Here is a 25,533-nt window from a genome sequence, read left to right as displayed (position 1 = left end):
AGGACCAAGCGCTGTTCGTCTTCCGCGACGGCAGATCCGACTCAAATGGGGCGGAGTCCACACTCGAGAGATGACGGGTCAAAGCCCCGTCAGGGTGTCGCTGGGCGAGATTAAATGAAACCCACTTCTGTCTTCGAAAAGAACTCAGATGAAGGATTTCTCGACTTTTTCAGATGACCAATATACGATTGAACTTCGAAAGTGTATTCCCCCTGGGTGCCAGGCGGTAAGCGCCGGATGGGATCGAGGATGTTGCGGTGCGGTATACGCTGAGGAGGAGGGTCGAGACAGTCGAACGAAACGGGCAACAGATCTTGAAGCAAACGAGATCTGTGGACTTTGTCAGTGATCGCGAAGGTAAAGAGGCCTCGATGACATGGCAAAGGAAGGGGACAAGCCTCCTGCCAGTAGGTGGAAGCCGTCGTCGTCGCAGGCCAAGCGCCGGACGCTGTGGAGGAGACATAGCGATGCGAACGTCATTGTATACATGGGAAGTAGGAAACACACGTTCCCAAGTGTCGAGTGTGTGCTTGGAGGACTGATGACTTACCATGGACGTCTTGAGCGGCCTACAATGGTTGTGTTGACGGCCACAAGAACTGAAGCGGACGAAGAGAGTGCATGAGGAGGGAAAAGAGGAGCCAGGCGAGGTCGACCGATTTTGTCGCAGGCGCACTGTGGACATACCGTTCCAGGCGCTCACCCGCTAAAGGGAAACCATTACAGTGGACGGTGCACCGCACTAGAGCTGGTCCAGGCCAGCCGCCTCCATAACTGCCATATCTCTGGCGATTCTTGTGCGCAGCCAGGGCAGGTTCACCTTCAAACGTACTCTATCCTCTATGGAAACGATTCGCGACTCTGACAATTCACATTAGAAGCTACTGGAAAGCGTTGGTGGCTGTCGTGTTGGTACCGAAAAGTGTGCAGTGTGAAAGGGCACCAAGGCCTCAGCTCGAGCCCTTCCGCTGCCCCAGATGCGACAGTTGCGCATCCCACACCACCATCCCAACAACCGTGCGATATCACATATTCTGACCGCTCTCTCGCGATTGCAGTGGCGCATAGAGTTAAATTTTCACTTATGGGCTATCAATTCTTGCCACTGATATTCGAAATTTAATGAATTGCCCATGAAGCACGCGCGAGAGGGACTTGAGCCCTACTTTCATGGACGTCTGTGGTGGCGCAATGGTCGCATTTGGCTGTCGATCTCGGCCTGCTGCTGGCACCTCAACAATGAGCAAGCATATCGCATCTGCGTGGGCTACATGATGATAGTTGGCCAAGGCCCCTTGAACCCTTGTGGTCCCGGCCTCCATCCAATAAACTGCCAACATGTACAAGTAGAGGCGACTGGAGCTGCCAGTCAACCTGCTGCAAGACCTAAGGTATACCATCTGATCGACGTCAGGATGCGATGCCATTCAGCTCACCCGAGCAGCAGCAGACGCTGCCACTTTCCACTGGAGAAACAGGCTTTGCCCAGAGCAGAAACTTTATCAAGTCCCTGGGACGGTGAACGTACCCCTCAAGAAGAATTGACACAGAGTATCCCGAAAGATCCAAGAGGTTGACATGCAGGCCGCATCTGTGGGTTGATGGGGCTCCGCTAGCACAAGGTGTCCGGAACCACGTCGCTGATTCGGCACGCAGCTGGAAACTTCAGGCCAGCCAGCGCACGTCGCAGCAAGCGCAGTTTCCTGTCGATACGGGCGCGGAAAGTATGACCCGAGTGTGAGTGACAGAAAAGCGTCATCATCCGACCAAACCAGAACAGATCTAAATCTACCTACCTTGTTGTAGGTATCTGTCAGAGTGCGCGCGTGCGTGCCTGACTCCGCTGCACCGCTCTACATCTGAGTCTCGGCAAAGCATGTTGTGCCCTGACAAGAGGCCATGCAGGATCATGCGGATAGACGACTGGCTGACCATCATCTACGGCTGCCAGTGCCCGACCCATTGTCGCGACCTGGCTGCGCTGCTTCTGGGTGATTTTGAGCGAACAACAAACAAACAATCACTCACCGTGCGGACAGGCGCGACAAACCCTCAGCTGCGCAAGCTTGGAAGCAGATAAGCCCTGGAGGCCGAGGCCATACACGGCACAGGACTCGTGACTTGCGCCTCGAGTTGGAGGTCTCGAAACAGTGCTAAGATCGGGATGCCAGAGGATGTGTCAAACACTGCCACAGGAGCCGAGCAGAGACAGGACCATGAGCATTGTGAGTATACCGCAGCGGCAGTCGTGTCTCTGGGCCTTTGTCGGTAATGAATACGAATTCCTCCTCTTCCCTCGAGCCACTTTCAATACCTATGTATGGATGAAAAGGTAGGTCGTAACTAACTTGGGATCCCTGCACAAGATGGCGGGCGCTTCTGGGGACGCCAGCGATAGCGGATCATTGGCTCGCAGACCAGGAACCGATCATACAACCCTATGGCCGCTCCGAAAAGAGACATGCCAGAGCCAAAGTCGGCGACTAGGTACGTTCGGCGCTCGCCAGCGGCTGCGATCAGGAGCTGCAATGTGAACGTCGCTTCTAAAGACATGGAGAGCGCAATGAGCCATTGACTACGCGCGCGTGCTCGCGTTTGGGCGCCTCTGTCATGGAGATCACGGACCGTTCAGCATCCTGTCTCTGCTTATGCGCCGGTGCGCAGCGATCGCAAAGCCAAGCCTTTTCCACTTGTTTATTGAATTGGGCATGTTATGTCTTTTTGGCAACAATGACCCCTTGCGGGACCGGCTAGAGCCCCAGCTTGCGGCGCGACCACAAGGTACCCTTGAGCGCATTGGCGAGCGCAAAAGACGGTGTGTCTTGTGATGAACGTATGTGGTCCAGCAAGGCGCATGTCAAGCGGGCCTCTTGGAAGTGGCGGCCCCAATATCCTCCACCCATGGGTACACCCGCAAAAGAGGGTGGTTCCGGGAGAAACTTGTGCGCCATAATTCATAAACTTCCTCACCAGAGCCCTCCCAAAGGCCCTTTGCGTCGAGTCAGACGGGCGGCGATTGTCGCAATCAAGACAGCGATGGCATTTGTGGCTGGAGGTGGATCTGCGCATTATTTTAGCCAGTGGGTGACGAAAGTCGAACCCTCGAACCCATGCGCGAGGATCGGCACCACTACCGCACATCACAGTCAGGCAGTCAGTCACGCGGTCGGAGGATGAATGCGATGCCTTGATGGTTGGAAGCGTTCATCGTGAAACATGGCCTGCTTAAAGCCATATCAGTGCGCGCTCTTTGCTGTGCCGATCTTGTAGAGGCGTGCACACAGAAGTATGAGCTAGTGATCTGGTTCACTGTGATGGTCAGGATGGACGCCTGGTCGCATCATCCTGGTCGCAAAAGGACACAAGCGCAGGCGCAATGCGACAGCGTCGGCATATTGCGACAAGCTTTTGCGTGGCGCGCATAGCCATATACTGAGCGCATGGACTACAGTCGTACGCAAACCGAGTTTCAAACCATCGCTCTATCTTCCTATGTGGTTTACATCGCCTTAGGATGTCAACCTGAGACAGCGCATGACCTTTCGTGTCGTGGAAGCATATCTCTTTCGTCTGGAAGACACACAGTGCCAAGCCTACGTCGACGGACTGTGCGAAGGAGACGACGAGAGACGGTCATCGAAGACGAGCTGGTGTCAGACCAGGTAAATTTTTCTAGAATTTCTGATTGTGTGTCACATCTCCATGGGATCCGAGCCTAATATCTTCGTGTTCGATGCTCGCGCGCTGGAGACAGCGCGACGTGAAATATCGGAAGCTCAGGATAGTCTAGTGCGGTCGTGCGTGGCGCACCACCTGAGTGAGGGGGTGATACCAAGCTGCCGACCGACATTCTAACCACCACTCACCAAAGGCCGCCGATTCATCAAAGAGATATATCGAGTCGCAATGAGGTCGCACGGCCAGAGAAGACCTCGAACTATGTCCTACGGACAGCTGGGACCAGCCGACGGTGTACCCGAGATTGTGGATGAAACGGCGGTGCGCACGCCCCTTCAAAGGGTCATTCGCGGCTCAGTCGCAAATTTGCGTCACGACGACATGATCGCATCCAAAGTCGCGCAGAAGCACGAAATGCAACTACTTAAGGTTTTCTTTGTTTCCAGGTCTTTTAGTCTAAAATGTGTTGCCCTGCCATCGGGTCAAGTCGAGAGCCGTGACGCTGCTGATCACGTGCAAACGTGAGTGGTTGGCGTCTTATCGATTGGCGATCCGACGCGCTTCTGGCTCCACTGGCGATCGTCAATTGCGCGGTCTGTAGTCACACATGCAGGCCTCAGAGATGCGTAAAAAAAGCCCGATAGCTAGTTTGAGATCTTTTGCACGCTTTCAGAAGATGAAAAGGAGTACTGTGGTTGCGGATGCCTTTTGATAAGTCTTTTGGAACTCATCGTATGAACGGGTGAGACGCGACGCATAATCATGATTCCGGAATCGGACTAGCTCCCGAGACGAGTTCAATTGCGCGAGCTGTCATTCCAGGCATCGGCCTTGACAAAGGCGGTCAGCCAGACACCATTCATTCGAAAGGGCAGCGTCAGCAGAGCACCGCGTTGCATTTTGATATATGAAAGCCAATGTCAAGTCCATATAGGATCCTCTGGAGAGAATCGACGACCCCGGATTTTCGTCATCGCTGTGACGACGACCAGCGGGTAGCTCCAAAGGATTGATTGGCTTGTGCAGCTTGATTCTGGATTGTGCAGCCTGAAAACTGGAGTGAACTAGTCTCATTTGGGACGCAGATGTCTCTAATGCAAGCCAATGCAGCGACATAAACAAATAAACACTGCTGGATACAGAGCTCGGAGCAAGAGCTGCAGTTCATCTTAAATCACAAATGACCATCAGGCGAGATTATCTGCACGCATTGGGCCTCACCTGTGCTCCAAACCTAGGATTTTCTCGCTCGTCACGCTGGACTTGATTATTCCACGCCAATTTTACGAGCTTTGGCGCGCCTTCTCGACGACCTCCACTGTCAGCAATCCTCGGCAAGGCCAGGCGGGATTGAGCGCTCGAGACATTCTCCTGATTTCTACCTGAATACGGTGGCATTGCGCGCTTTGATTCCTTCCTTCTCCCATCACTTTCGCCAGCTCCGTCCTTTGGGACCTACTTTCCCTTCGTTTATTCTCGATTGCTTTTGTAGGCAGACCACGGTCGTCGCGTCAATCCATCGCGTCTGTTTTCTTGCCGATCTCGACTTTGCATCAACATCCGCCAACAGCCTGAGCTGCCCATCACGACATAATACCACATTGCGTTAGGGAGCTCCTCGGTGCTTTTCGGACGTCTACTGGGCGTATCGACTGCGTCACAACAGGATCAATCAACATCTCTTCTTCTGCTTCTTCTGGAAAAGCTCTTGCTCCCCAGTTACCATGAATGCCCAGGTTCGTGCCATTGCTTGCCCAGGGCCTTCCATTGGCCTCCCTCCAGGCGAGCAACAATACTGACCGTGATAGCCGTGTCGTCCTCGCGGCGGGGAGAATGCCAAACCTGCTCTCCACCAGAAACACAAGTCGACCGGAAATCTACAGACGAACGCGTCAATGGCTGGTGTTCGCGCGCCAGCTAAGCGTGCTGCCTTCGCCGACCTGACGAACATCGCTAAACATAACAACAACGGGACGAAGGATGGAGCGAAGATCCACAAGGCCAAGTCAATGTACCTGGGCCAGGGAAAGAATGGTGACTACGTGAAGCCACAGAGCATCACCATCCGGAAAGAGAACGTGCCCTCGACGAGGGTTTCATATCCATCTAAACCTGCACCACAACCCTCTGCGGGACCTCAGCTCAAGACATTTAACGTTGCCCAGAAAACCAAGCAACCTGCTGTTGTCGGGGCCAAGATCGACGAGGAACCGCTGCAGGAGGAAGAGCCTTCCGCTGTCGTCCAAGTGAAAGACGCCTCCTCGCATCTACTGCAACCTCGTCACCACAAAAGCCAGCCGCAGTTGAAGCAGGAGCAGCCTGCGCTCCGCCGGACGCAGAGTCGCCAATTGGAGCGAACTGGATCGGTCGAAACAATTGATGACGCCGTTGACCTGGTGCCGATTGAGATGATGGAGCGGGACGCGTTGGTGGACATGCTTGCCGAGGGCCCAGTGCAGCAAGCAAATGACGGAAGCTACGAGACCGCCCGTATGCCTCCGGCCGCCGAGGAGCCCCAAGTGGAGCGCCTCTCGAGGCTATCGGAAATCATCGAGGAGGATGGTGTTCTATCCGCGACTCAACACACAGATGGGCCGACGCCTGGCCTTTCGGAACCCGAAGAGTGGTGGGACGAAGAAGACGAAGAGTACGAAGATGCTGACCAAGGATACACCACAGCTCGCTCCGTGCAGCCTGGTGACTTCACCCACGGCGGCATGACGACTCTTCTTCAGCCCAAGGTCACAATGCGCATTCAGCGAGAGATGGAGGAAGCCAGAATTTTCGTCGAGTCGACTCGGGCTCCGGAAGATGTTGAGGACGAGGCGTGGGATGTCAGCATGGTCGCCGAGTATGGAGACGATATCTTCTGCTACATGCGTAAACTTGAGGTAGGTTCCCCTCCAACCGCGTATCCCGAGCCTGTACTCACTTTGACACATCAGGCATCCATGCTCCCTAACCCTCATTATATCGAGTTCCAGACCGAGATCCAATGGTCCATGCGAGCGGTCTTGATGGAGTGGCTCGTCCAGGTGCACCAGCGCTTCACACTTCTCCCCGAGACCTTGTTTCTCACCGTCAACTACATCGACCGGTTCCTATCCGCCAAGGTTGTGTCCATTGGGAAGCTGCAGCTTGTAGGAGCAACAGCCCTGCTGGTCGCGTCAAAGTACGAAGAGATCAATTGTCCATCACTGAGCGAGTTGGTCTACATGGTTGAGGATGGCTACAGCGCTGAGGAGATCATCAAAGCTGAGCGCTTCATGCTTAGCATGCTGAACTTTGAGCTTGGATGGCCCGGTCCGATGAGCTTTCTGCGCCGTGTCAGCAAGGCCGACGACTATGATCTGGACACACGAACGTTGGCCAAGTACTTCCTCGAGCTCACCATCGTGGATGAGCGCTTTGTCGCTTCACCCCCCAGCTTCCTCGCTGCCGGTGCGCATTGCCTGGCGCGCTTGGTCCTCAACAAGGGTGACTGGGGTCTTGCCCATGTCCACTACTCGGGCTACACCTATGGCCAGCTTCAACCCCTGGTGGTGATGCTGATTGAGTGTTGCGAGATTCCGATGGACCATCACAGTGTCATCTTTGAGAAGTATGCCGACCGCCGCTTCAAGGAGTGCTCGGTCCTCGTGCAAAAGGTCCTCGATAGCGGGTTCGCACTGCCACACCACAGCATGCCTGTACGCAAGCGCCTCCAGACTCAGGCTCTCTTCAAAGAAGGCCACCCTTGCTTCCCCCGCCAGGTCTAGGACACGACGGCGGGAGCTGCGATATACACAGTCACATGCCCCCAGGCCGGTCAACGAGTATTTGGACTGTATGAAAACCACTCTGCAGTGTTTCGCCTCGGCCTGACTTGCTCTGCTTTCCGCTCCGTCGAATAGCGCGGGATACGTGTCGGACCTCTCCACGCGGAGGGAATTGTTTGCTTTTCGACTCGCAAAGGCGCAAGACTCGCCAGGTCGCTGGCACAGTGGCTCTCTACGACAACGAACACAACAACCACTCGAGACGACGTTTATGAGCTTACGACCTACCTCTTTTGCACCTTTGAATACACTTGCTTTCTGCTATACCAAACCAGGCGTTCAAGGGACTCGTTTCACCTCGCGGACAAGGGTGCGCGCCGACAATGAGCCAAGACTCGCCAAGGGGTTTTGGAAGCTGATATAGGATTATTTGGCCAGTGAGTGATCACTGGTACTGTATGGATTCATCTCGCTGGCCTTGCGCTTTTTCATTTTATCATGTTTTATTTTTGCGGAGCCCATGGCAAACATAGATGTCTCAAAACAGGACGGCGTTACGGAGGCGGCAGGCGCTAATAGAATTGTTCCGATTGATAGCTCGTTGTGCACTGATGTTGATATTTTGGCTTTGTGTCGTCGAGGTGAATGCAGCCGTCGGAGGTCTCTCCGAAACCCACGACGCCGAGCAAAGACCGCGCGCGCCAATGCCGATGGCCGGCGGCAGCAGAGATGCCTCCTCGCCTTGACGTAATCGGATCCATCCGGCGTGAGCACAGCTGACACTTCAAATTGAGCACAGAGAACAAGCAAAGTGTCAGTCTGATCACAGCCAAACCAGGCATGATGGAAAAAGGAATTGATTAGTTATAGCCTAAATAAAGCAATTGACAGCTTTCTCAGCGATACTGTGGGCTAACTTGCCAGGTACCCACGTACGTAATAAGGAGATGCTGGTTGTTCCTGCCACCGGCGCGCCCGGACCCCTGGCTAGGCGACCGGAACAAAGTGGTTCCATTGGCGCGCATGTGCCTGTGCCTTTCTTGGGGCGTCGCCGCCGCGCCAGCCCGATGACAGAAAACCCACCGACACACCCTTCGACTGCCGCCCTAGCTAAGGAAACAGACTTCCGCCGAGCGAGTGTCTACTTCTTTTTGGCTCGTGAACCTTGATGCGTGGACCGCAGGGAGCGTTCCACTGTTTTTCGTAGCCATCAGGATCTCAAATTGACTCAATCCTCAGTCTGGAGTTCTCTCTGACCCCAGATTCTTTGGAACACTACTCCAGGTTTTCTTACCTGTTCTCGTTATCGCCGTCTCTTGGAGAGTCTTGGACCTGATTTGGACGACGCGGCCAGAGCCAAAAAAATTCTTTTTATTTTGTCCACAAACCTTTGCTTCGACACCTGCCGCGGTTGGTGCGATCCCGGCCTCGCAGATCCCTCTTTTTCGACTTTGAATCTTGAATTGATAACCACGTCCGCCCGCCCACCCCTCTCCAGCCGACTGCGCACGCGACGAGCAGTTCTCGACGATTACGGATGGGCTTATCGAGTCCGTTGGCAGCAGACGACACAATGGCACAGATGGTGACGGTCAAGGAGGCTGTCAAGGACAGCCTCATGGGTACCGAGGCTACGCAAATGTCCGCCCAGACCAAGGCGCGGTTCACGTCCAACGCCGTCAAGGATCCCGAGACGGGCGAGCTCTACATGGGGCCGGAGGAGTTTATCACAGCCATTGTGCCCAAGAACGAGGACTTTGTGAGTTGCTGATCTAGAGACAGAGACAGAGGCGGTGACTAACCGCCATGCGAAACAGCACAAGATCAAGCGAGAGCAGTACTCGATTCTCTTCCGCGTCGCGGACATGAAGAACTGCGGACGCGTCACCCTGACCGACTGGGGTGTCTTTGAGAACCTGCTCATGAAGCCCGACTCGGAGTACGAGATTGCCTTTCGCCTCTTTGACGTGGAGCGCAATGGCACCGTGCGCTACGAGGACTTTCGCCGCCTGTACGAGCTGAACAAGGGACCGGATAACATCCCATTTGACTGGGACTGCGAGTGGGCCAAGCTGTACATTGGCAGCCGCAAGAAGCGCCACAACCTCGACTACCCGCAGTTCTCGCAGATGCTGCGCGGCCTGCAGGGCGAGCGCATCCGCCAGGCCTTTCAGCTCTTCGACAAGGACGGCGACGGCTACATCAACCCCGAGGACTTTGAGCGCATCGTCGTCGAGACGGCCAAGCACAAGCTGTCAGACCACCTGCTGGAGAACCTGCACACGCTGTGCAACATCTCGGCCGGCAGCAAGATCTCGTACGCCAACGTGCGCGCCTTCCAGAACATGATGAAGGAGATGGACCTGGTCGAGCTGATCCTGCGCCGCGCCGTCGAGGGGTCCGCGGACGGCAAGATCACGCGCTCCGAGTTCCTCAACGAGGCGGCCAAGATCACCCGGTTCTCGCTCTTCACGCCCATGGAGGCCGACATTCTCTTCCACTTTGCCGGCCTCGACAAGCCCTCGGGCCGCCTAGGCCTGAGCGACTTTGCCAAGGTGCTAGACCCCTCGTGGAGGAACCCCATCTACGACGCGCAGGACCAGAGCAGCACCGTAGCGGCGGCCAAGTCGGCCAGCGGCCACGTCCTGCGCAGCGTCCTCGAGTCGGCCTACAACTTTGGCCTGGGCTCCATGGCCGGTGCGTTTGGCGCCTTTATGGTGTACCCAATCGACCTGGTCAAGACCCGCCTGCAGAACCAGCGCGGGGCGCAGCCCGGGCAGCGCCTGTACAAGAACTCCATCGACTGCTTCCAAAAGGTGGTCAAGAACGAGGGCTTCCGCGGGCTGTACTCGGGCGTGCTGCCGCAGCTGGTCGGCGTGGCGCCGGAAAAGGCCATCAAGCTGACGGTCAACGACCTGATGCGCGGCGCCCTGGCCGACAAGACGTCGAGCCAGCTCAGCCTGGCGTCGGAAGTCATCTCGGGTGGCACGGCTGGCGCGTGCCAAGTTGTACGTTTCTTCTCTTTGTTTGTGCCCTGTTCTCCCATGCTGACAGTGACAGGTCTTCACCAACCCCCTCGAAATCGTCAAGATCCGCCTGCAGGTCCAGGGTGAAATCGCAAAGACGGTCGACGGCGCGCCGAAGCGGTCGGCCATGTGGATCGTGCGCAACCTCGGTCTCGTCGGCCTGTACAAGGGCGCGTCGGCGTGTCTGCTGCGCGACGTGCCCTTTTCGGCCATCTACTTCCCGACCTACAGCCACCTGAAGAAGGACTTTTTCGGCGAGTCGCCGACCAAGAAGCTGGGCATCCTGCAGCTCCTGACGGCCGGTGCGATTGCGGGCATGCCGGCCGCGTACCTGACGACGCCGTGCGACGTGATCAAGACGCGACTCCAGGTGGAGGCGCGCAAAGGCGAGGCGCAGTACACGGACCTCCGGCACGCAGCGCGGACGATCTGGAAGGAGGAGGGCTTCACGGCCTTCTTCAAGGGCGGGCCGGCGCGCATCTTCCGCTCGTCGCCGCAGTTTGGCTTCACGCTCGCGGCGTACGAGCTCCTGCAGACGCTGCTCCCGATGCCTGGTAGTAAGCAGGAGACGGCGGCGCACGTCGGCGTGGCGGAGGCGGCGTCGTCCATCAAGGGCCAGCTGGACACGAGCCCGTTTGCGCGCAGCCGGAATGCGCTCAAGGTGATCCTGGACCTGGACGAGGACTTTGGCCGGATGAAGCTGCCCAACGAGCAGGGGTGGCGGTCGCTGCCCAAGGCTGTCGGTGGTTCGAAATAGGGCGGCCTGCTGTTGGACGGCATCCAGATAATTACCGCGCATAGCCGGCGGGCCTGGATGGACGACGGGAACGGACGACGGGGGGGATTCTGGCTTGGCGAGGCAAACGAGCCATTTTTGAGAGCGGCCACCAGATCTGGGCGCCGGTGAGGCGACGAGAGGGTCGGTTGTATCTGATCTGTACTGCATCAGACGGCGTCTGGGGTTTCATGCTTGTCTTTATTGTGCGTCACACTGTGCAAGGTGTGTCTTGTGCGTTCTTTTGTTCTTGGTGCCCTCGTGGTGTGGGCGGACAGAGAGAGGAGGATGTGTGAGCAGACATGTTCAAAAGCAGGGTACAGCTAGAGGCTAGACGATAGACTAGATACAATCTGTGTTGACTTTAGCAGTTTTTGTCTGTCGACCATGTCCAGCGGGTGAAGAGATGGTGGTTCACTGCGCAGACCAGTAGTCGGGGCAATGCCGGGCTGATTGTATGCGTGACAAACTAAGACTGAGTATCAGTTCATGCCATGCCAATAGTACCATAAGCCGATTGAGTACAGAATTGCCAGCAATGAACGGTAAGGTACGATACGGTACTTTAGGCGCCTGACTGCAAGCTTGATGCACGTGCGTGTGCAGAGGCGCCCCGCATGACACCATCGCGAACTCGAGCCGGTCCATCCACCTCCGTCTCCCCCTCGAGTTTCTTCCTCCCTCTGCCCTCTCGTGGTCAGTCGGCTCGGACCTACGCTCGCTCACCACCCAACAGACCGCCACCCATGGGCCCCCTCGAGATCCTGTCCGCCATCTTCGGCTGGGTCTACTTCCTCTGCTGGTCCGCGTCCTTCTACCCGCAGCCGGTGCTCAACTGGGGACGCGCCTCGACCTCGGGGACGACGGTCGACTTTCCCTTTCTCAACGTCATCGGTGGGCTCTCCAGTACCTACGAATACAGTGAATAGCACAATAGACTGACCTCGACAGGCTTCGCGGCGTACTTTGCCTCCAACGCAGCCTTCTACTACTCGCCCACGATCCGCGCCCAGTACGCCGCGCGCCACAACGACCTCACGCCCACCGTCGCCTTCAACGACATCGTCTTTGCCCTGCACGGCCTGATCCTGAGCGTCATCACCGCGAGCCAGTACCTCCTCGCCAAGTCGCTGTGGGGGTTCCCGCCCAGCGTGGGCGCCCGACCGAGCCGTCTCGCGCTGGGCATCGGCAACGGGTGCGTCGTCGGCGTGCTCCTCACCGTTCTCATCGTCGCGACGGCGCCCTACGACGACCACCCGGCTCGCGCTTGGTGCGCGCTCGACATTGTCTACGCCGTGGGCTACGTCAAGCTCGTGGTCACGCTGGTCAAGTACGTGCCGCAGATGCTGGCCAACTGGCGCAACAAGAGCACCCGCGGCTGGAGCATCTGGCAGATCCTGCTCGACTTCTCGGGCGGCGTCCTCAGTATCGCCCAGCAGGGCATCGACAGCTGGCTGCAGGGCGACTGGAGCGGCATCACGGGCAACCCCGTCAAGTTTGCGCTGGGCAACGCGAGCATGGTGTACGATGTGATCTTCATGGTGCAGCACTATGTGCTGTATCCAGGTGGCAAGGCGGACCGCGACCAAGACGGGGACAGCAGGGGGGAGCATCGGCGTCTGATGGACGAGGAGAGGCGGATAGTCTGAGTCAAACTTGTGAAGAACACTGATAAATAAATACTGCGGCTTGTCATGATATCTTGCTCTTGTGGTCCTTCCTCTCTCTCCTCTCGTGGATGCCGATGCCCAGCACGGCGCCCAAACGCACGACGCCCATACCGACGAGGATGCCAAAATTGATCCAATCCGTCAGGCGCCACGCACCGACGCCGACGCCTTGGCCCCCAACGCCGCCGGCGCCGTACTCGCGCACCGAGACGGCAATGTGCAGGAGGTCGGAGAGCAGCATGCCCGCGCACATGACGCGCCAGATCTTGGTCTGGGTGCCGGCCACGCGCAGCGTCACGGCGAGGTTGAAGGCGAAGACGAGCTGCATGATGCCGAGCATGTCGGTGAGGATGCGCACGTTGCGCAGCGTATCGTCGCCATTGCTGCTGCTGCTGCTGCTGCTGCTGCTGTGCGACAGGGAGGAGGGCGCGGCGAGCGCGACAATGGAGGCTGTGTTGGCGACGGGGTGGTGAGGTGATACGGCGTCGAGAAAGTGTGAGGGCGACGCCAAGCAGAGAAATGCGCCGTTGAGCGCGAACAAGGGCTCGATGTAGAGGAGCACGATGCGGTAGAAGAGCGGGATTGGGTGCTTCTCCGCGTCGTCGTCCATTGTGCCTTTTCTTTCTTTCGTTCTTCTCCCTCTCCCACTCCCTCTCCCTCTCTCCAGTGTCCTCTGTGGCGATTTTCTCGTCTTTCTTTTCTCTTTTCTCTTCCTCTTTCTCTCGCCTCCTGATGCCTTTTCCCTTCTGTGATGATGTTGTCCAAGGGCGCAGTGATTCAGTGACGACGACGATGATGACGATACCAAGGGGAGGAGACGGACCCAGCGAACGGAGGCCAATTGCGCTCTTTTACAAGTGATGGATTGCCAATCTCCTTCTTGCTGGCCTCAACAGCTTGCTAGGTGATTCAGAAAGAGAGAAAGAAGAGAAATATGGGAGAGCGGCCGCGTGTGTGGTCGATCATGAGCACCATCAAATCGCCCATCCCAAGTCAGCACCCGACACGAGAACCGACCGCCAATTGGATGTCGCCGCCCGCTATACCATACGGCAACAGGTTCAGGCGGCGAGCGCAGAGCTACGAAGCAGACTAAATTTCACTAGTACGTAGCAGAATCCTTATATTGGAGACAAATCCAGTCCCGGCAGGCGGCCGACGGGTTGGAGACGGTGACCCGGCTGGCGGGACTGGAGTCTGGGAGACATGCATGGGTCGGCCGACGGAGGAGACGAGGGGTTCCTCTCCGATTGGCAGTCCTTCTCGGTCATTCACTTCTCGTCATATCATTTTGTGTTTGTGGCTTCTTCGGAGGCCTTCTTGTCACGGGCGGTCAGTCGACTGACTGGGGCGTCCGCGTCGCGGTGGTGTTAGCGTTATGCTTGCCGCCGCTACGGGTGCCTTAACGAATGCGCGACATCCACTTGGCCGCCGCCACAGATGCCTTCACAACTTGCTTCTTTGTTTCATACAAGATACACAGACTGGATTGGCAGGTCTATCCATCTACACAGTAGTGCTTACACTACTTGATACATATGTACTGTACATTGGTGCCGTCACTCACACCACGTAGGCCACCCGGCGCGCATGGCGCAGCGGGATCACCCTCTTCGCGGCCCGGAGATCAACAGGCTGTGACTTGTTGTTGTTGCCCTTTCTCTTGGCCCCCTCCGCGTTGGGCGCGCTGTCCTCGCCGCTGAGACGCCTGCCAAGGTCCGTCTTCAAAATGGCCTCGGTCATCCAGGGCCCTAGTTCCTCGTCGCTGAGGGCGTCGGGGGGTGGTGCAATCTCCACCACGCCCCTCTGCTTCCCATTCACCTGCACCGTCCACGTCTGCTCTCGCGGCTGCACGAGCACCTCGCTGCCGTCCGTCTCGGGGAACTTTGAGCTGAACACGGATCCGGTGCCCGGGCAGAGGATGCTCCAGCACTCCTCCGCGACAGCAGGGGCAATGGGCGCGAGCATCCGCGTCAGCTCAACAGCGGCTTGTTGGCGAACCACCGGGCTAGCATTCTTCTGGCCGGCCATGACGTTGGTCAGGCTCATCAGATCCGACACCACCGTGTTGATGTAGTAGATTTCATCGTACGTCCCCGTGACAGACTTGATTGACTTTTGCACTTCACGCCACACTGTTGAGTCGGCATCCCACTGCGCAAGCTCTTCCTTGTCCATCGTTGCCAGATGAGAGTGTCGCTCGCTCAAGACGTCCTTGACGGACGGGCCTGTTGATGCCTCGCCAATCTCGCTGACTTGGTCATGTAGCCTCTTTAGCCATCGCGTAACACCGGAAATCTTCTCCTCGTCCCAGTTCAAGAGGTCGGCCACGGGCGCTTGGAAAATGATGTGCGCTCTTGTTGGGTCAGCCCCGTATTTGGCGATGAACTCTGTTGGGTCCACTCCATTGTACTTTGACTTGGACATCTTCTCAAACGTCATGTTGGCCTCTCGGCCCGTCGCCACGACCGTAGGTTTGCTGGGATCGGACAGGTCAACCTCGTCAGGCTTGAGGAACTTGCCCGTGTCCGGGTCGCTGTACGTCCTACCCTGCACCATGCCCTGCGTGATGAGTCGCTGGAAGGGCTCTGCCGCCGCCACCTGGTCTTCGGAATATTGCGGCAGGACATTGGTCGACGCGAGGAACTTGTAGATGAACCGCGCGTATAGCAGATGCAGAATCGCATGCTCAATGCCACCCAGGTATACGTCCACCGGCAGCGCCTGGGCTGCTTCGGCGGAGAGGAGCTCCTTTGCGTTCTGCGGATCCGCGAACCGGGCGTAGTACCAGCTCGAGTCCACAAACGTGTCCATGGTGTCAGTGTCTCGCTTTGCAGGGCCCTTGCACTTGGGGCATGTCGTCTCGACAAACTCGGACGACGTCTCGAGCGCATTCCCGGTCTTGCCGCCGGCCCATTCCACCTCGGGCAGCTTCACCGGTAGGTCCTCATCAGGCACCGGTACGGCGCCGCAGGAGTCGCAATGCACAATGGGGATGGGCGCCCCCCAGTAACGTTGCCGACTGATGAGCCAGTCGCGCAGCCTCCACTTCTCCACGGACGTCGCCAGCCCTGCGTGCTCCAGCATCTTGACTATCATCTCCGCTGCCACCGTCGACGACTTGCCCTCATAAGGCCCACTGTGCTCCGTCAATGTCCCCTCGCCGATGTACGGTTCATTCTTCATCACTGTCGTTGACTCGTCCTCGGAAGCAGCCAGGACCATGCGCACTGGCTCGTCAGCATGATGTTTGGTCCAGAACGCGTGATCACGGACATCGTGCCCCGGCACGCCCATGACCGCCCCTTCCCCATAGTCGCCAAGGACGTATGACGCAACGTACACCGGCAGCGATGCCTTAGTCGCATCCGGGGTCTCTTCGTGATACGCCAGGGGGTTCACAGCCCTCAGCCCGGGCAGCAGGTATCCGACCTTGGAATCCGCGGGGAGACCGGGCAGCGTGTCCAGGAACGCTTGCAACTCCGGATCCGCCTTGGCCAGCTGTCTCACCGTAGGGTGCGTGGCGGCCAGGGCGATGTACTGCACCCCGAACAACGTATCCGGCCTCGTCGTGAAGACCTCAATGGCCGTGCCGACCGAGTGTCCAAGCGCCATGACCGGAAATTTGACCGTGGCCCCGGTCGACTTGCCCAGCCAGTTCCGCTGCTGCGAGACGACCATCTTGGGCCACGCGCCGTCCTTCTCCAGCTCATGCAGGCCATTGAGCAACGCCTCCTGGAACTCGGAAATCTTGAAGAACCACTGCCTCAGCTTCCTCTTCTCCACCTTGGCGCCTGAGCGCCACGAGCACCCATCCGCATCCACCTGCTCGTTCGCGAGGACCGTCTTGTCGATCGGGTCGTAGTTCACCTCCGCCTCGGCCTGGTACGCCAGCCCGCGCTCGTGCAGCATGAGGAACAGTTTCTGCGTGTGCTTGTAAAAGTTGGGATCGCATGTCGTGAGCTCACGGTCCCAGTCCCAGCTCCCATTCATGACCTCCAGCTGCTCCTTCATCCTGGCAATGTTGCTCGTCGTCCACTCGCCCGGCGGTATCCCCCGCTCGAGGGCCGCGTTCTCCGCCGGTAGGCCAAAGGCGTCCCAGCCCATGGGCAGGACCACATCATCTCCCTTGAGCTTGCGGTACCGCGCCACCACGTCGGCGATTGTGTAGACGCGTAAATGGCCGAGGTGGAGTGTGCCCGAGGGATACGGGAACATGGGGAGCACGTATTGGGGTTTCGTCTTGGAGGCGGGGGGTTGTAGCTCCGTCTTCCATTTCTGCCGCCATTTCGTGTCGAGCGCGTTGAAATCGAGCGATGTGCGCCAGCGTCTCTGGGTCGCGTGCAGTCGAAGGTCTGGACTATTGAGCTTGGTAAGGCGTGCCGTGCAGGCCGCGCCGCGCAAAAGTCGACTCCCATGCAGCAGCTGCATTGCGGCCGTTCTAGCGTATCATTGCGCGATGAAAGGAAATAGGTACGACGGAGTTGAAATATCTCTACGTGTAGACAAGCTGTGATGTTGGAGGGAAAGGCTTGGCTTGCCTTGACAGTTGCAGTGCCGGACATGGAGCTTGGGCCATCTGCATCGGGAGAGGCTGCAAGGGCGGGCAGTCAGTCATCTAAGCTAAGCCGTTTGGAGACTAGTGTCCTTGGACGCTAATTTGACGTCACAGCAGGTTCTTGCAGAGCTCCTTCTCACAACCACACAATCACGTTGGTGCCTTCCTCCTCCGTATGTACTCTGAAAATGGCAAGCACAGTAAATTACCTCAGGTACCTGGTAGATTGATTACGTATCTCCACAACTCATACATCATCTAGAGGAGTTGCCTCCTATGCGGTCAAGGTTGTATGCTGGCCCGTTACCCAGTTCATTGGACCCGCGACGAAGGCGCTCTTCGTCTTCACTAGCTGGGAGCAGCCCATATTCGGCTTCATCCTTGCGGCGCAACAGCTTCGAGAGAAGGTTGGGGCGTGTGCGGTGCAAGATGGTGATCGCACCACTAAGGAACGTCACGTCAGCATGGGTCCAGCACGGTTGACGGACTCGAAACAAAAGAAAAGAAAAGAGCTTGCTTACAAGAAGGCGGCCGGGCCAACGACAAAGAAACCAACCGCGCCGACGACCAAATCAAACCAGGGGGAAAGGGCCTTGGAGGACGACGCCTGGCTCTCCGTGGCCTTGTCATCATCATCATCATCATCACCACTCGACTTGGTGTTGGCAGGCACCGTCACCTTGGCTGACGAAGGAATGGCGGAGTCGATTTTCTGTGAACCGACGCTCCTCACCTCGTCAATGTCATAGTCGAGTTCGACGAGCTCAAAGGTCTTCGTGTCGACGGCTGGCGTCGAGCCGATGATGGTGCCGTTCTTGTCCAGCGCGGCGACACGTGCATAGTCCGCAATGGCAATGCCGTCCAGTTGGAATTGCGTCTCAAACCCATTCCGGGGCGATTGCGCAACCACCTTGCCAGCGCCGTTCAGGTCCTTTTTGTCGTCCGACATGAGCAGCACCCAATGGTCGACCTTGGTGGCACCGTTCCACGAGACGTACACGCTTCTACCGGTGTCGTCGGGGGCGCAGGCGATGCTGGGGGCCCAGGACGGATTGCCCTCCCACTGGCCCTTCCAGATGCGGTACGTGATGACATCAAAGATGCCATGCTCCATTGACTTGACATCGGCGCGCTGAATGTCCATGACGAGCTCGCCGTCGGCCGTGTACTCGGTGTACATTGGGTTCTGGCCCCAGGCGACAATCACATTGCCACTGGGCGTCCTCTGCACCCCGCCACGCGACGCAGAGATGAGGTTTTGCGGGTGGTACCATTCGTTGACCTTCCAATACTCCATGGTCTCCGGGTTGTACTCAATCTCGAGCCCGCGGGAGCACTGTCCTTCTGTGCACCACCCGTTTGCATCGGCCTGGTGGTTGTCGAACAGTGTGAACCGGTTCTTCCCAGTCATGCGTGCTTCGTGCTGGTATCCGAACTCGCCCGTGCCGTTCTGGGTGATGTCCTTGAAGGTGTTTCTCTTGCCGCCCATGACCCACATCACCTCCTTTGTCTGGCCGTTGACCAGGATCACACAGCTGAGCTGACGATAGCTGATGAGATAGTTGCCCTCCTCGGTCTTCTCGACCGCGTTCATGTGGCAGTAGTCCCAGACATCTTCGTTGTTGTAATCCCACACACTGTCCTCGGGTCGGAAAAAGTCCGAGGTCGCCCATTCGAAGAGGACGTCGGCAGTGCCCGGCACGATCTCCTGGACGGTGCAGTCTGCAATCTTCTTGCCTTCCGCGGGGCCCCCCACCTTGGATAGATCCGCGTCCCGAGCCGGGCAGAGGAACATGAGGATATGCCCGTCATGGGTAAGGGCAGCCTCGTGCGAGTCGGGGACCACGCCATTTAGGTCGCCCCGTCCATCGTACACGTGGAGCTGTTTGTAGTTTTGATCGTACACGCGGACTCGGCCGTCCGAGTACGACGACATGACCCTCCCATGGCCGTTCCAGTCCTCCCACGTCTTCGCGACCTGCGCCAGGCCATTGTAGACCTGGTCCGCCCAGACCAGACTCAGATCCTTGGACGACACGATGCTTGGACCCCATTTACCGTACTTGCCGGCCATGAACATGTACGGGCTATCCGTGTCGACCCTGTCCGGGTCCCAGTAGTTGACCTGATATATAGGCGCCTTGACCTTGGAAGAGTGGAAGGATTGCGTGGGTGTGTCACCGAGTGCCCCATTTTGGTAGGACCCGTGATCGGTGTGGTATGGTTTGTCGGCCGAAACGGGCGTTGTCAAGAGAGCGGATGCAGCGGCGAGGCTCGAGACGGCGAGGCGAGGGAGGCCCATGATCGCGAGCCAGCGCGTTGGGGGCTATCTGGGCAAACCGGTGATTGGCGGGTTGCGGTGGTAGGGGCGGAAGAGATAAAAGACATGGAGGCTTGCAACAAATACAGAAAACAATCAAGAGGGAATGCGCATGCAGGACTGGAAGACAAAAAGGAAACGGAAGCTGGAGCGATTGTGAAGGGAGCTACTAAATTGGGGTCCTGGCCAAGATGAATCGCAGTAAGTCGTGTGTATCCCTAGGCGGCTGTGTCGCTCGCTCCCTTGTCTCCCGTGGATGTACGTACTTACGTGCGCGACTTCGGACCCCCTACTACGTACGCGTAATGCGATAGGAGATGCGGGCTTGTGATTTAGCCAGCCAGGCTCAGCTGACAGCCATTCATCAAGCTTTATAACAGGTCGGGACAGCGCTGACGAGCGGGCGCAACCGCGTCCGGCCCCCCGGGACGAGCCATGGTATGATGGTTATGCCCGGTTCTGCACCAGAGCAAAGAAGCGTCTGCAAAGTCGGACATGATGATTTCGACCCCAAGATGCTTCACTCTTAGGAAGGGCAGACATGCGCAAAGAGCATGTATTCTTATGGAATGGAGGCGACAGGCCCGAAGCTAACCCCTAGTCTAGTGGCAGTTGAGCACTGCGTCTGGCCAATCCTCTGCGCAGGCGGCACCCCAGCCAGCGGCGACTAGCTTAGTGCGGCCGGTGTCACAAATGATAATTGACAAGGTACTCCGTACCCACCGACGCGTCCACGCGTCCATCAACTGCAAACATGAGCATCTAAGTTATTATTTCGTCCGCCGTCAAGACAATCTTGCGTTTGCCGCAGTTCCGACGATGGAAGTTGGCAAGTTTCAGTCCAGGTTTGAACAATACGTATGCGCCCATGGCTCACACGGCTCGCCTCCCTGGCTGTACGTACTTGTATTGTACAGTTGTACTCCGTAATGTGGTTTGAGACATGTGAAGGGAGCCCCTGGGCCCCTTTGTCCTGAGGCCGATGACTCGTGGCTCAAATCTACTTTAATGTGGCGGCGTGAATCCTTAATTCACTAATTTTTACTTTTCACCTCCCATCGATCCATCGCACGAATGTCCCGACCTTCAGCGTCTCGCCAGTCGCGGTCACGTGGTGCCTGTCCAGCAGGCAGAACGGCTCATCCGCGAGCACGATGGTCCCGAGCGGCTCTGGGATGTGGGTTTGTCCACTGTGGCCGTACTCTCTGTACACGTGCTATAACTGAGAGTGCCAGTAATCATCACTGAAGGAGTACCGCGAGGCGAAGTCATCCACATGCATGTTGCGCAAGGACTGGCAATGCTGCAATGAGTAAAGCTCTGGATGAAAGAGAAAAAAATGTAGCCTTTGCCAATTGTGACGTTCAGAGAGTCTACTTGGTAATACGTGCGAATGTAGGACACGACTACGTAAGTAGTAGTTTACAGGGCTACAGGTTAGGTCTGCCGCTCTAAATGTCGAGATGGCCCCCAATTGTCACCATTCTTATCGATAACCCTAGTCTGCAGAACCCCGCCATCGGCCTGGCGCCCCTCCAACTTCCCAAGACGAAATTCGTCTGCGAGCAACACCCGAGCCCACGTCCTGGAGCTGCCCACAGCATACAGGTAAGGTAACCAGCATCATCATCACCATGGCGCCCGTCGACAAGATCACCGACAAGATTGCCGCCCTCCCGGCGGACGGCAATTACTTCTCCCTCGAGTTCTTCCCGCCCAAGACCGAGACGGGCTTCAACAACCTGCGCGACCGCCTGTACCGCATGGAGCGTGCCCTGCGCCCACTCTTCGTCAACGTCACCTGGGGCGCTGGTGGCTCCACGGCCGACAAGTCGCTCGAGCTCGCCGAGATGTGCCAGAAGGAGATTGGCATCACTACCTGCCTGCACCTGACCTGCACCAACATGAGCCGCCGACTCGTGGACAAGGCTCTCGCGGACGCCAAGAAGGCTGGGATACGCAACATCCTGGCCCTGCGAGGCGACCCGCCCCGGGACGACGAGTACCGCATCGACGGCGACGAGGTCGACGAGGAGGGCGACAAGCTCGTCTGGGCGCAGGACCTGGTCGCGTACATCCGCAAAAAGTACGACGACTACTTCTGCATCGGTGTCGCCGCCTACCCAGAGGGCCACTCGGACGAGAGCCACCCCGTACACCAGAGCTTGGAACATGATCTGCCGTACCTGGTGGACAAGGTCATGGCGGGCGCCGACTTCATCATGACGCAGCTCTTCTTCGACCTCGAGGCGTACGACAAGTTCGAGCGGACGCTGCGCGACCACCCGAGCGGCACCTTCAAGACGATGCCCATTATCCCTGGACTGATGCCCATTCAGGGATTCCAGATGATTCGCCGGATCATGAAACTCAGCCACGCCAAGATGCCCGAGGACTACAACGCGCGCCTCGTGGCCGTCAAGGGGGACGATGAAAAGGTCAAGATGGCCGGCGTCGACATTCTCAGCGAGATGGTGGAGACCATTCGCGAGATCAAGAGTCGGACACCGGGGCCCAAGGGCTTCCACTTTTACACGCTCAACCTCGAAAAGGCCGTGTCCTTCATCATCGAGAGGACGAACCTGATCGGCGCGACCCCCGATGGCGAGGAGGCCATTGTCGACGACGCGTCCCTACCCATCCCCGCGGTCCAAATCAACGGCGACGCCGCCGCCATGCGTCGCCGCGCCAGCCGGTCGCGGAGTAGCAGGAGGACATCCTCCGCGGGCGCGGACCCCCACAACAGAGTCATCATCAGCGACGGCGAGAGGCGACCGTCGAATCCCAGCTGGGAGGTCAGCGGGCAGGAGGCCGGCATCCGCGCCGAGCCGGTCAACACCCGCGCCAACACGCTGGCCATCTCCGAGGGCGAGGGTGTGCTCGGCAGGGAGGCCACGTGGGACGACTTCCCCAACGGTCGCTTCGGCGACGCCCGCTCCCCCGCCTATGGTGAGATTGACGGCTACGGCGTCAGCCTGCACATGTCGCCCGCGGCGGCCATGAGGCTCTGGGGCCAGCCCACGTCTGTCCAGGACGTCAACGAGCTGTTTGTCCAGCATATCCGGGGTGAGCTGGCCGCCACCCCCTGGAGTGAGGAGGAGCTGCTGCCAGAGAGCTCGGCCATCACACCCCATCTCCTGCAGCTCAACTCCAAGGGCTGGTTGACGGTCGCATCGCAGCCGGCCGTCAACGGCCTGCGGTCGTCGGACGCGACCTTTGGATGGGGCCCGTCCAACGGTTTCGTCTTCCAAAAGGCATTTGTCGAGTTTTTCCTGTCGTCGGCCGACTGGCAGGTTCTCGAGGGCCGCCTGCGAGCCGCCCTGCCCGAGGTGTGCTTCTACGCCGCCAACGCCAAGGGCGACGTCGTGTCCTCCCACCCCATCAGCGGCGGTGGCGCGAGCGGCGTGGAAGGTGTGCCCACCACCGACAACACGAATGCGGTGACGTGGGGTGTCTTTCCCGGCAAGGAGATAGTCACGCCGACCATTATTGAGGAGGTGTCCTTCCGGGCGTGGAGCGAAGAGGCCTTTGGCATCTGGGCCGAGTGGGCCAAGGTCTACGGCCGGGGCTCGGCGAGCGAGAAGTTCTTAAGCAGCATGAGGGATGATTACTGGCTGGTCAACGTGATACACCACGAATATGTGGAAGGTGACGCGTTGTGGAAGCTCCTCAACGGCTGAGAACCGGCCCATGTTTTAAGTCATAGCCGCATATACGCGAGAGATTGGTGTTATACTGTACCATAGTTCAGCGTGGGGACAACGGGGTGCGGAGCGTGGAGTCGAGGCATGATGATTGAATAGAAGAGAATGGATTGGATTGGATTGAGATGGTTCTCATCTATCTCGCATCAAATGCTTGTGCTGTTAATCTAGTAAAGGGTCCTTGTGTGACCTGCCAACTACTCCCCAGGCTGCTTCATGCCCTCTTGTTTGCGTGGCATAACAAGCCAAGCTGGCACTACCGAAATGCAAACAGATCATGGTATCCTTTCCGTTCCGCCAACGCCAAATAAAGCAAGTGTTCCCGTAACCATGTGTGCCACATCTTCCGTGAACCCATTTAAATCTCACCTTCCTCACCATCAATGACGGACATGTCATCCTGGTGAGCAGAAGGCGCGCCGACATAGGGATCGATAGCACCAACCATATCAGACAGGCGGGAACCGTTCAGGCCAGCCTTCCCGCTAGTAGTACCGTTCCCATCGCCAAAGATGCTCTTGGGCGCCATGTACGTCCGCGGCTCCTCGTCCGAGTTACTGCTACCCGCTGCTGCTGCGGAGGTGGCGATCGTATCGGCAGCCTGACTGGCCGCCCGGCGGGAGGGCGTGCCGTTCTTGCGTGCCGAGGCGGCGGTCCTGGGTGTCGTCGCGGGGCCCCTCATGCGCTTGCTCGGGGTCTCCTCGCGGTCAATCTCCTCGTAGTTGACGCCCGAGGAGAACTCGTCGTCGGACACGAGCTCGGCCTTTACGGGTGTCTCCTCCTTGATCTTGCGCTTCCGGCCACCGGCGGTGGAGGGCGTCGCGCGGGCGGCGCCACCGCGGGGGCCCCTGGAGGGCGTGGACTGGGCAGAGGCACCGGCGGCGCCGAGACCGATGAGAGGGACGCTGTTGGGATCGCCGCCCTCGTCGGCGATGTTGCGGATCTTGTCGGCGTCCTTCTTGATACCCCGGAACTGGAACTGGATACCGTCGCCGGTGGAGCCACCAAAGTACTTTGCAATGTCTGTGAGTCTGGTCAGCTGGTGGTCTCTCCTTGAGTGTGTGCAACGGGGTTGCGAATATGGGATAGTGCGCATACTGGATCTGTCGACGTCTTTCTGGGCCGTGGGCAGGCTGTCACTGGAATCGAGATTCTTCATGTCCAGACCCTGCTGCCGGGCCTCGGCAATGATGACTGCTTCAGCACGAAGACGGCGGAAGCGATGGTTCAGCGCATCCTTGGTCATATCAGATCCGAAGCATTCCGTGATGTCTACGGAGGCCGGTCAGCCCAAGTAGCTACGACGTCCAACCCGATCGGCTTCCGGAGTCGGCAGTTGTGATGGTGGTGAGGAGGAGAAGGGAGAAGATGATGGCAGATGCATAGTAGACTTACCCTTGTAGTTCCACTTCACCTCGGGGTGAGCGGCGACAATGGCGCGAAGCAGACGGGCCTGGGCCTCGTAGGTTTTGTAGTTTGCCTTGGGCGTGGGAGGCATCTTGATGAGTGAGTGTCTATGTCTGGTTAGCGAGGTGCTGAAGCGGGAGAGGGATTTTCTGACTGGAGGTGGCTAGGTGATGCTTGTGGTATATTTGCTCAGAGCTCAAGCAAGAGCATGGGCAATATATTGCATTGAATTAAAAGACAATTGTCAAGAGATCGAAGCGAGTCGGAATGCGTTGGCGTGCTCTGCTCAGTGTATGGACGGAAGTAGTTGGAGAAGCAGTGGAGGAGGAAAGATGAGGGAAAAGCGAAGAGAGGGAGATTGCTGAGGATTAAATAGTGATAGCAAGCCGCAAGCTCTGAGAAGTAAGTGTTAGAAGTGAGATCGGTGAATGGGCATCCGATGTGGCTCCGGACGAGTTCCCAGGACCTTTGCAGAGTTAAAAGCGTGAGTGGGATGGGAGCGTCGCCTGGAAATATGCGGAAGCTGCCTGATGACTCAGGCCCGCGAGTGATCAGATGGAGGGCTCTTCTGTTGCTCATCACTCTACTTTGGGACGCTCTGATGGGATGAAAACTGGGAGAGCCTTTTGATGCTACA

General features: G+C 57.7%; 8 protein-coding genes across 8 annotated transcripts; 4 read left to right on the top strand and 4 right to left on the bottom strand.

Moving 5' to 3' along the window:
* Positions 1-5,402: 5,402 nt before the first annotated feature.
* J7T54_002063 (G2/mitotic-specific cyclin-like protein) lies at positions 5,403-7,436 on the top strand (the record flags this gene model as incomplete). Its single annotated transcript, XM_051504663.1, has 3 exons — positions 5,403-5,414; positions 5,487-6,569; positions 6,624-7,436. 3 exons carry the CDS (start codon positions 5,403-5,405, stop codon positions 7,434-7,436), a joined length of 1,908 nt encoding a protein of 635 aa, XP_051363760.1.
* Positions 7,437-9,018: 1,582 nt separating this feature from the next.
* On the top strand, positions 9,019-11,219 carry J7T54_002062 (uncharacterized protein; the record flags this gene model as incomplete). The annotated part of the gene is made up of 3 exons (XM_051504662.1): positions 9,019-9,195; positions 9,254-10,444; positions 10,497-11,219. The coding sequence occupies 3 exons, from the start codon at positions 9,019-9,021 to the stop codon at positions 11,217-11,219; spliced, it is 2,091 nt and encodes a 696-aa protein (XP_051363759.1).
* A 764-nt stretch (positions 11,220-11,983) lies between these two features.
* J7T54_002061 (Cystinosin-like protein) lies at positions 11,984-12,886 on the top strand (the record flags this gene model as incomplete). Its single annotated transcript, XM_051504661.1, has 2 exons — positions 11,984-12,131; positions 12,189-12,886. 2 exons carry the CDS (start codon positions 11,984-11,986, stop codon positions 12,884-12,886), a joined length of 846 nt encoding a protein of 281 aa, XP_051363758.1.
* Positions 12,887-12,929: 43 nt separating this feature from the next.
* On the bottom strand, positions 12,930-13,517 carry J7T54_002060 (uncharacterized protein; the record flags this gene model as incomplete). The annotated part of the gene is made up of 1 exon (XM_051504660.1): positions 12,930-13,517. The coding sequence occupies one exon, from the start codon at positions 13,515-13,517 to the stop codon at positions 12,930-12,932; it is 588 nt and encodes a 195-aa protein (XP_051363757.1).
* Positions 13,518-14,470: 953 nt separating this feature from the next.
* On the bottom strand, positions 14,471-17,338 carry J7T54_002059 (Leucine--tRNA ligase; the record flags this gene model as incomplete). Its single annotated transcript, XM_051504659.1, has 1 exon — positions 14,471-17,338. The coding sequence occupies one exon, from the start codon at positions 17,336-17,338 to the stop codon at positions 14,471-14,473; it is 2,868 nt and encodes a 955-aa protein (XP_051363756.1).
* Positions 17,339-17,719: 381 nt separating this feature from the next.
* Positions 17,720-19,767, bottom strand: J7T54_002058 (Arylsulfotransferase (ASST); the record flags this gene model as incomplete). The annotated part of the gene is made up of 2 exons (XM_051504658.1): positions 17,720-17,909; positions 17,987-19,767. The coding sequence occupies 2 exons, from the start codon at positions 19,765-19,767 to the stop codon at positions 17,720-17,722; spliced, it is 1,971 nt and encodes a 656-aa protein (XP_051363755.1).
* Positions 19,768-21,419: 1,652 nt separating this feature from the next.
* J7T54_002057 (Methylenetetrahydrofolate reductase-like protein) lies at positions 21,420-23,465 on the top strand (the record flags this gene model as incomplete). The annotated part of the gene is made up of 1 exon (XM_051504657.1): positions 21,420-23,465. The coding sequence occupies one exon, from the start codon at positions 21,420-21,422 to the stop codon at positions 23,463-23,465; it is 2,046 nt and encodes a 681-aa protein (XP_051363754.1).
* A 382-nt stretch (positions 23,466-23,847) lies between these two features.
* Positions 23,848-24,987, bottom strand: J7T54_002056 (uncharacterized protein; the record flags this gene model as incomplete). The annotated part of the gene is made up of 3 exons (XM_051504656.1): positions 23,848-24,512; positions 24,588-24,761; positions 24,885-24,987. 3 exons carry the CDS (start codon positions 24,985-24,987, stop codon positions 23,848-23,850), a joined length of 942 nt encoding a protein of 313 aa, XP_051363753.1.
* Between the last annotated feature and the right edge of the window lie 546 nt (positions 24,988-25,533).

Source organism: Emericellopsis cladophorae (assembly GCF_022114955.1).
Source record: "Emericellopsis cladophorae strain MUM 19.33 chromosome Unknown NODE_10_length_638493_cov_120_236322, whole genome shotgun sequence".
NCBI classification, from domain to species: domain Eukaryota; kingdom Fungi; phylum Ascomycota; class Sordariomycetes; order Hypocreales; family Bionectriaceae; genus Emericellopsis; species Emericellopsis cladophorae.
Note: the sequence above shows the minus strand (reverse complement) of the source record. Positions and strands in the feature narration are given on the sequence as shown.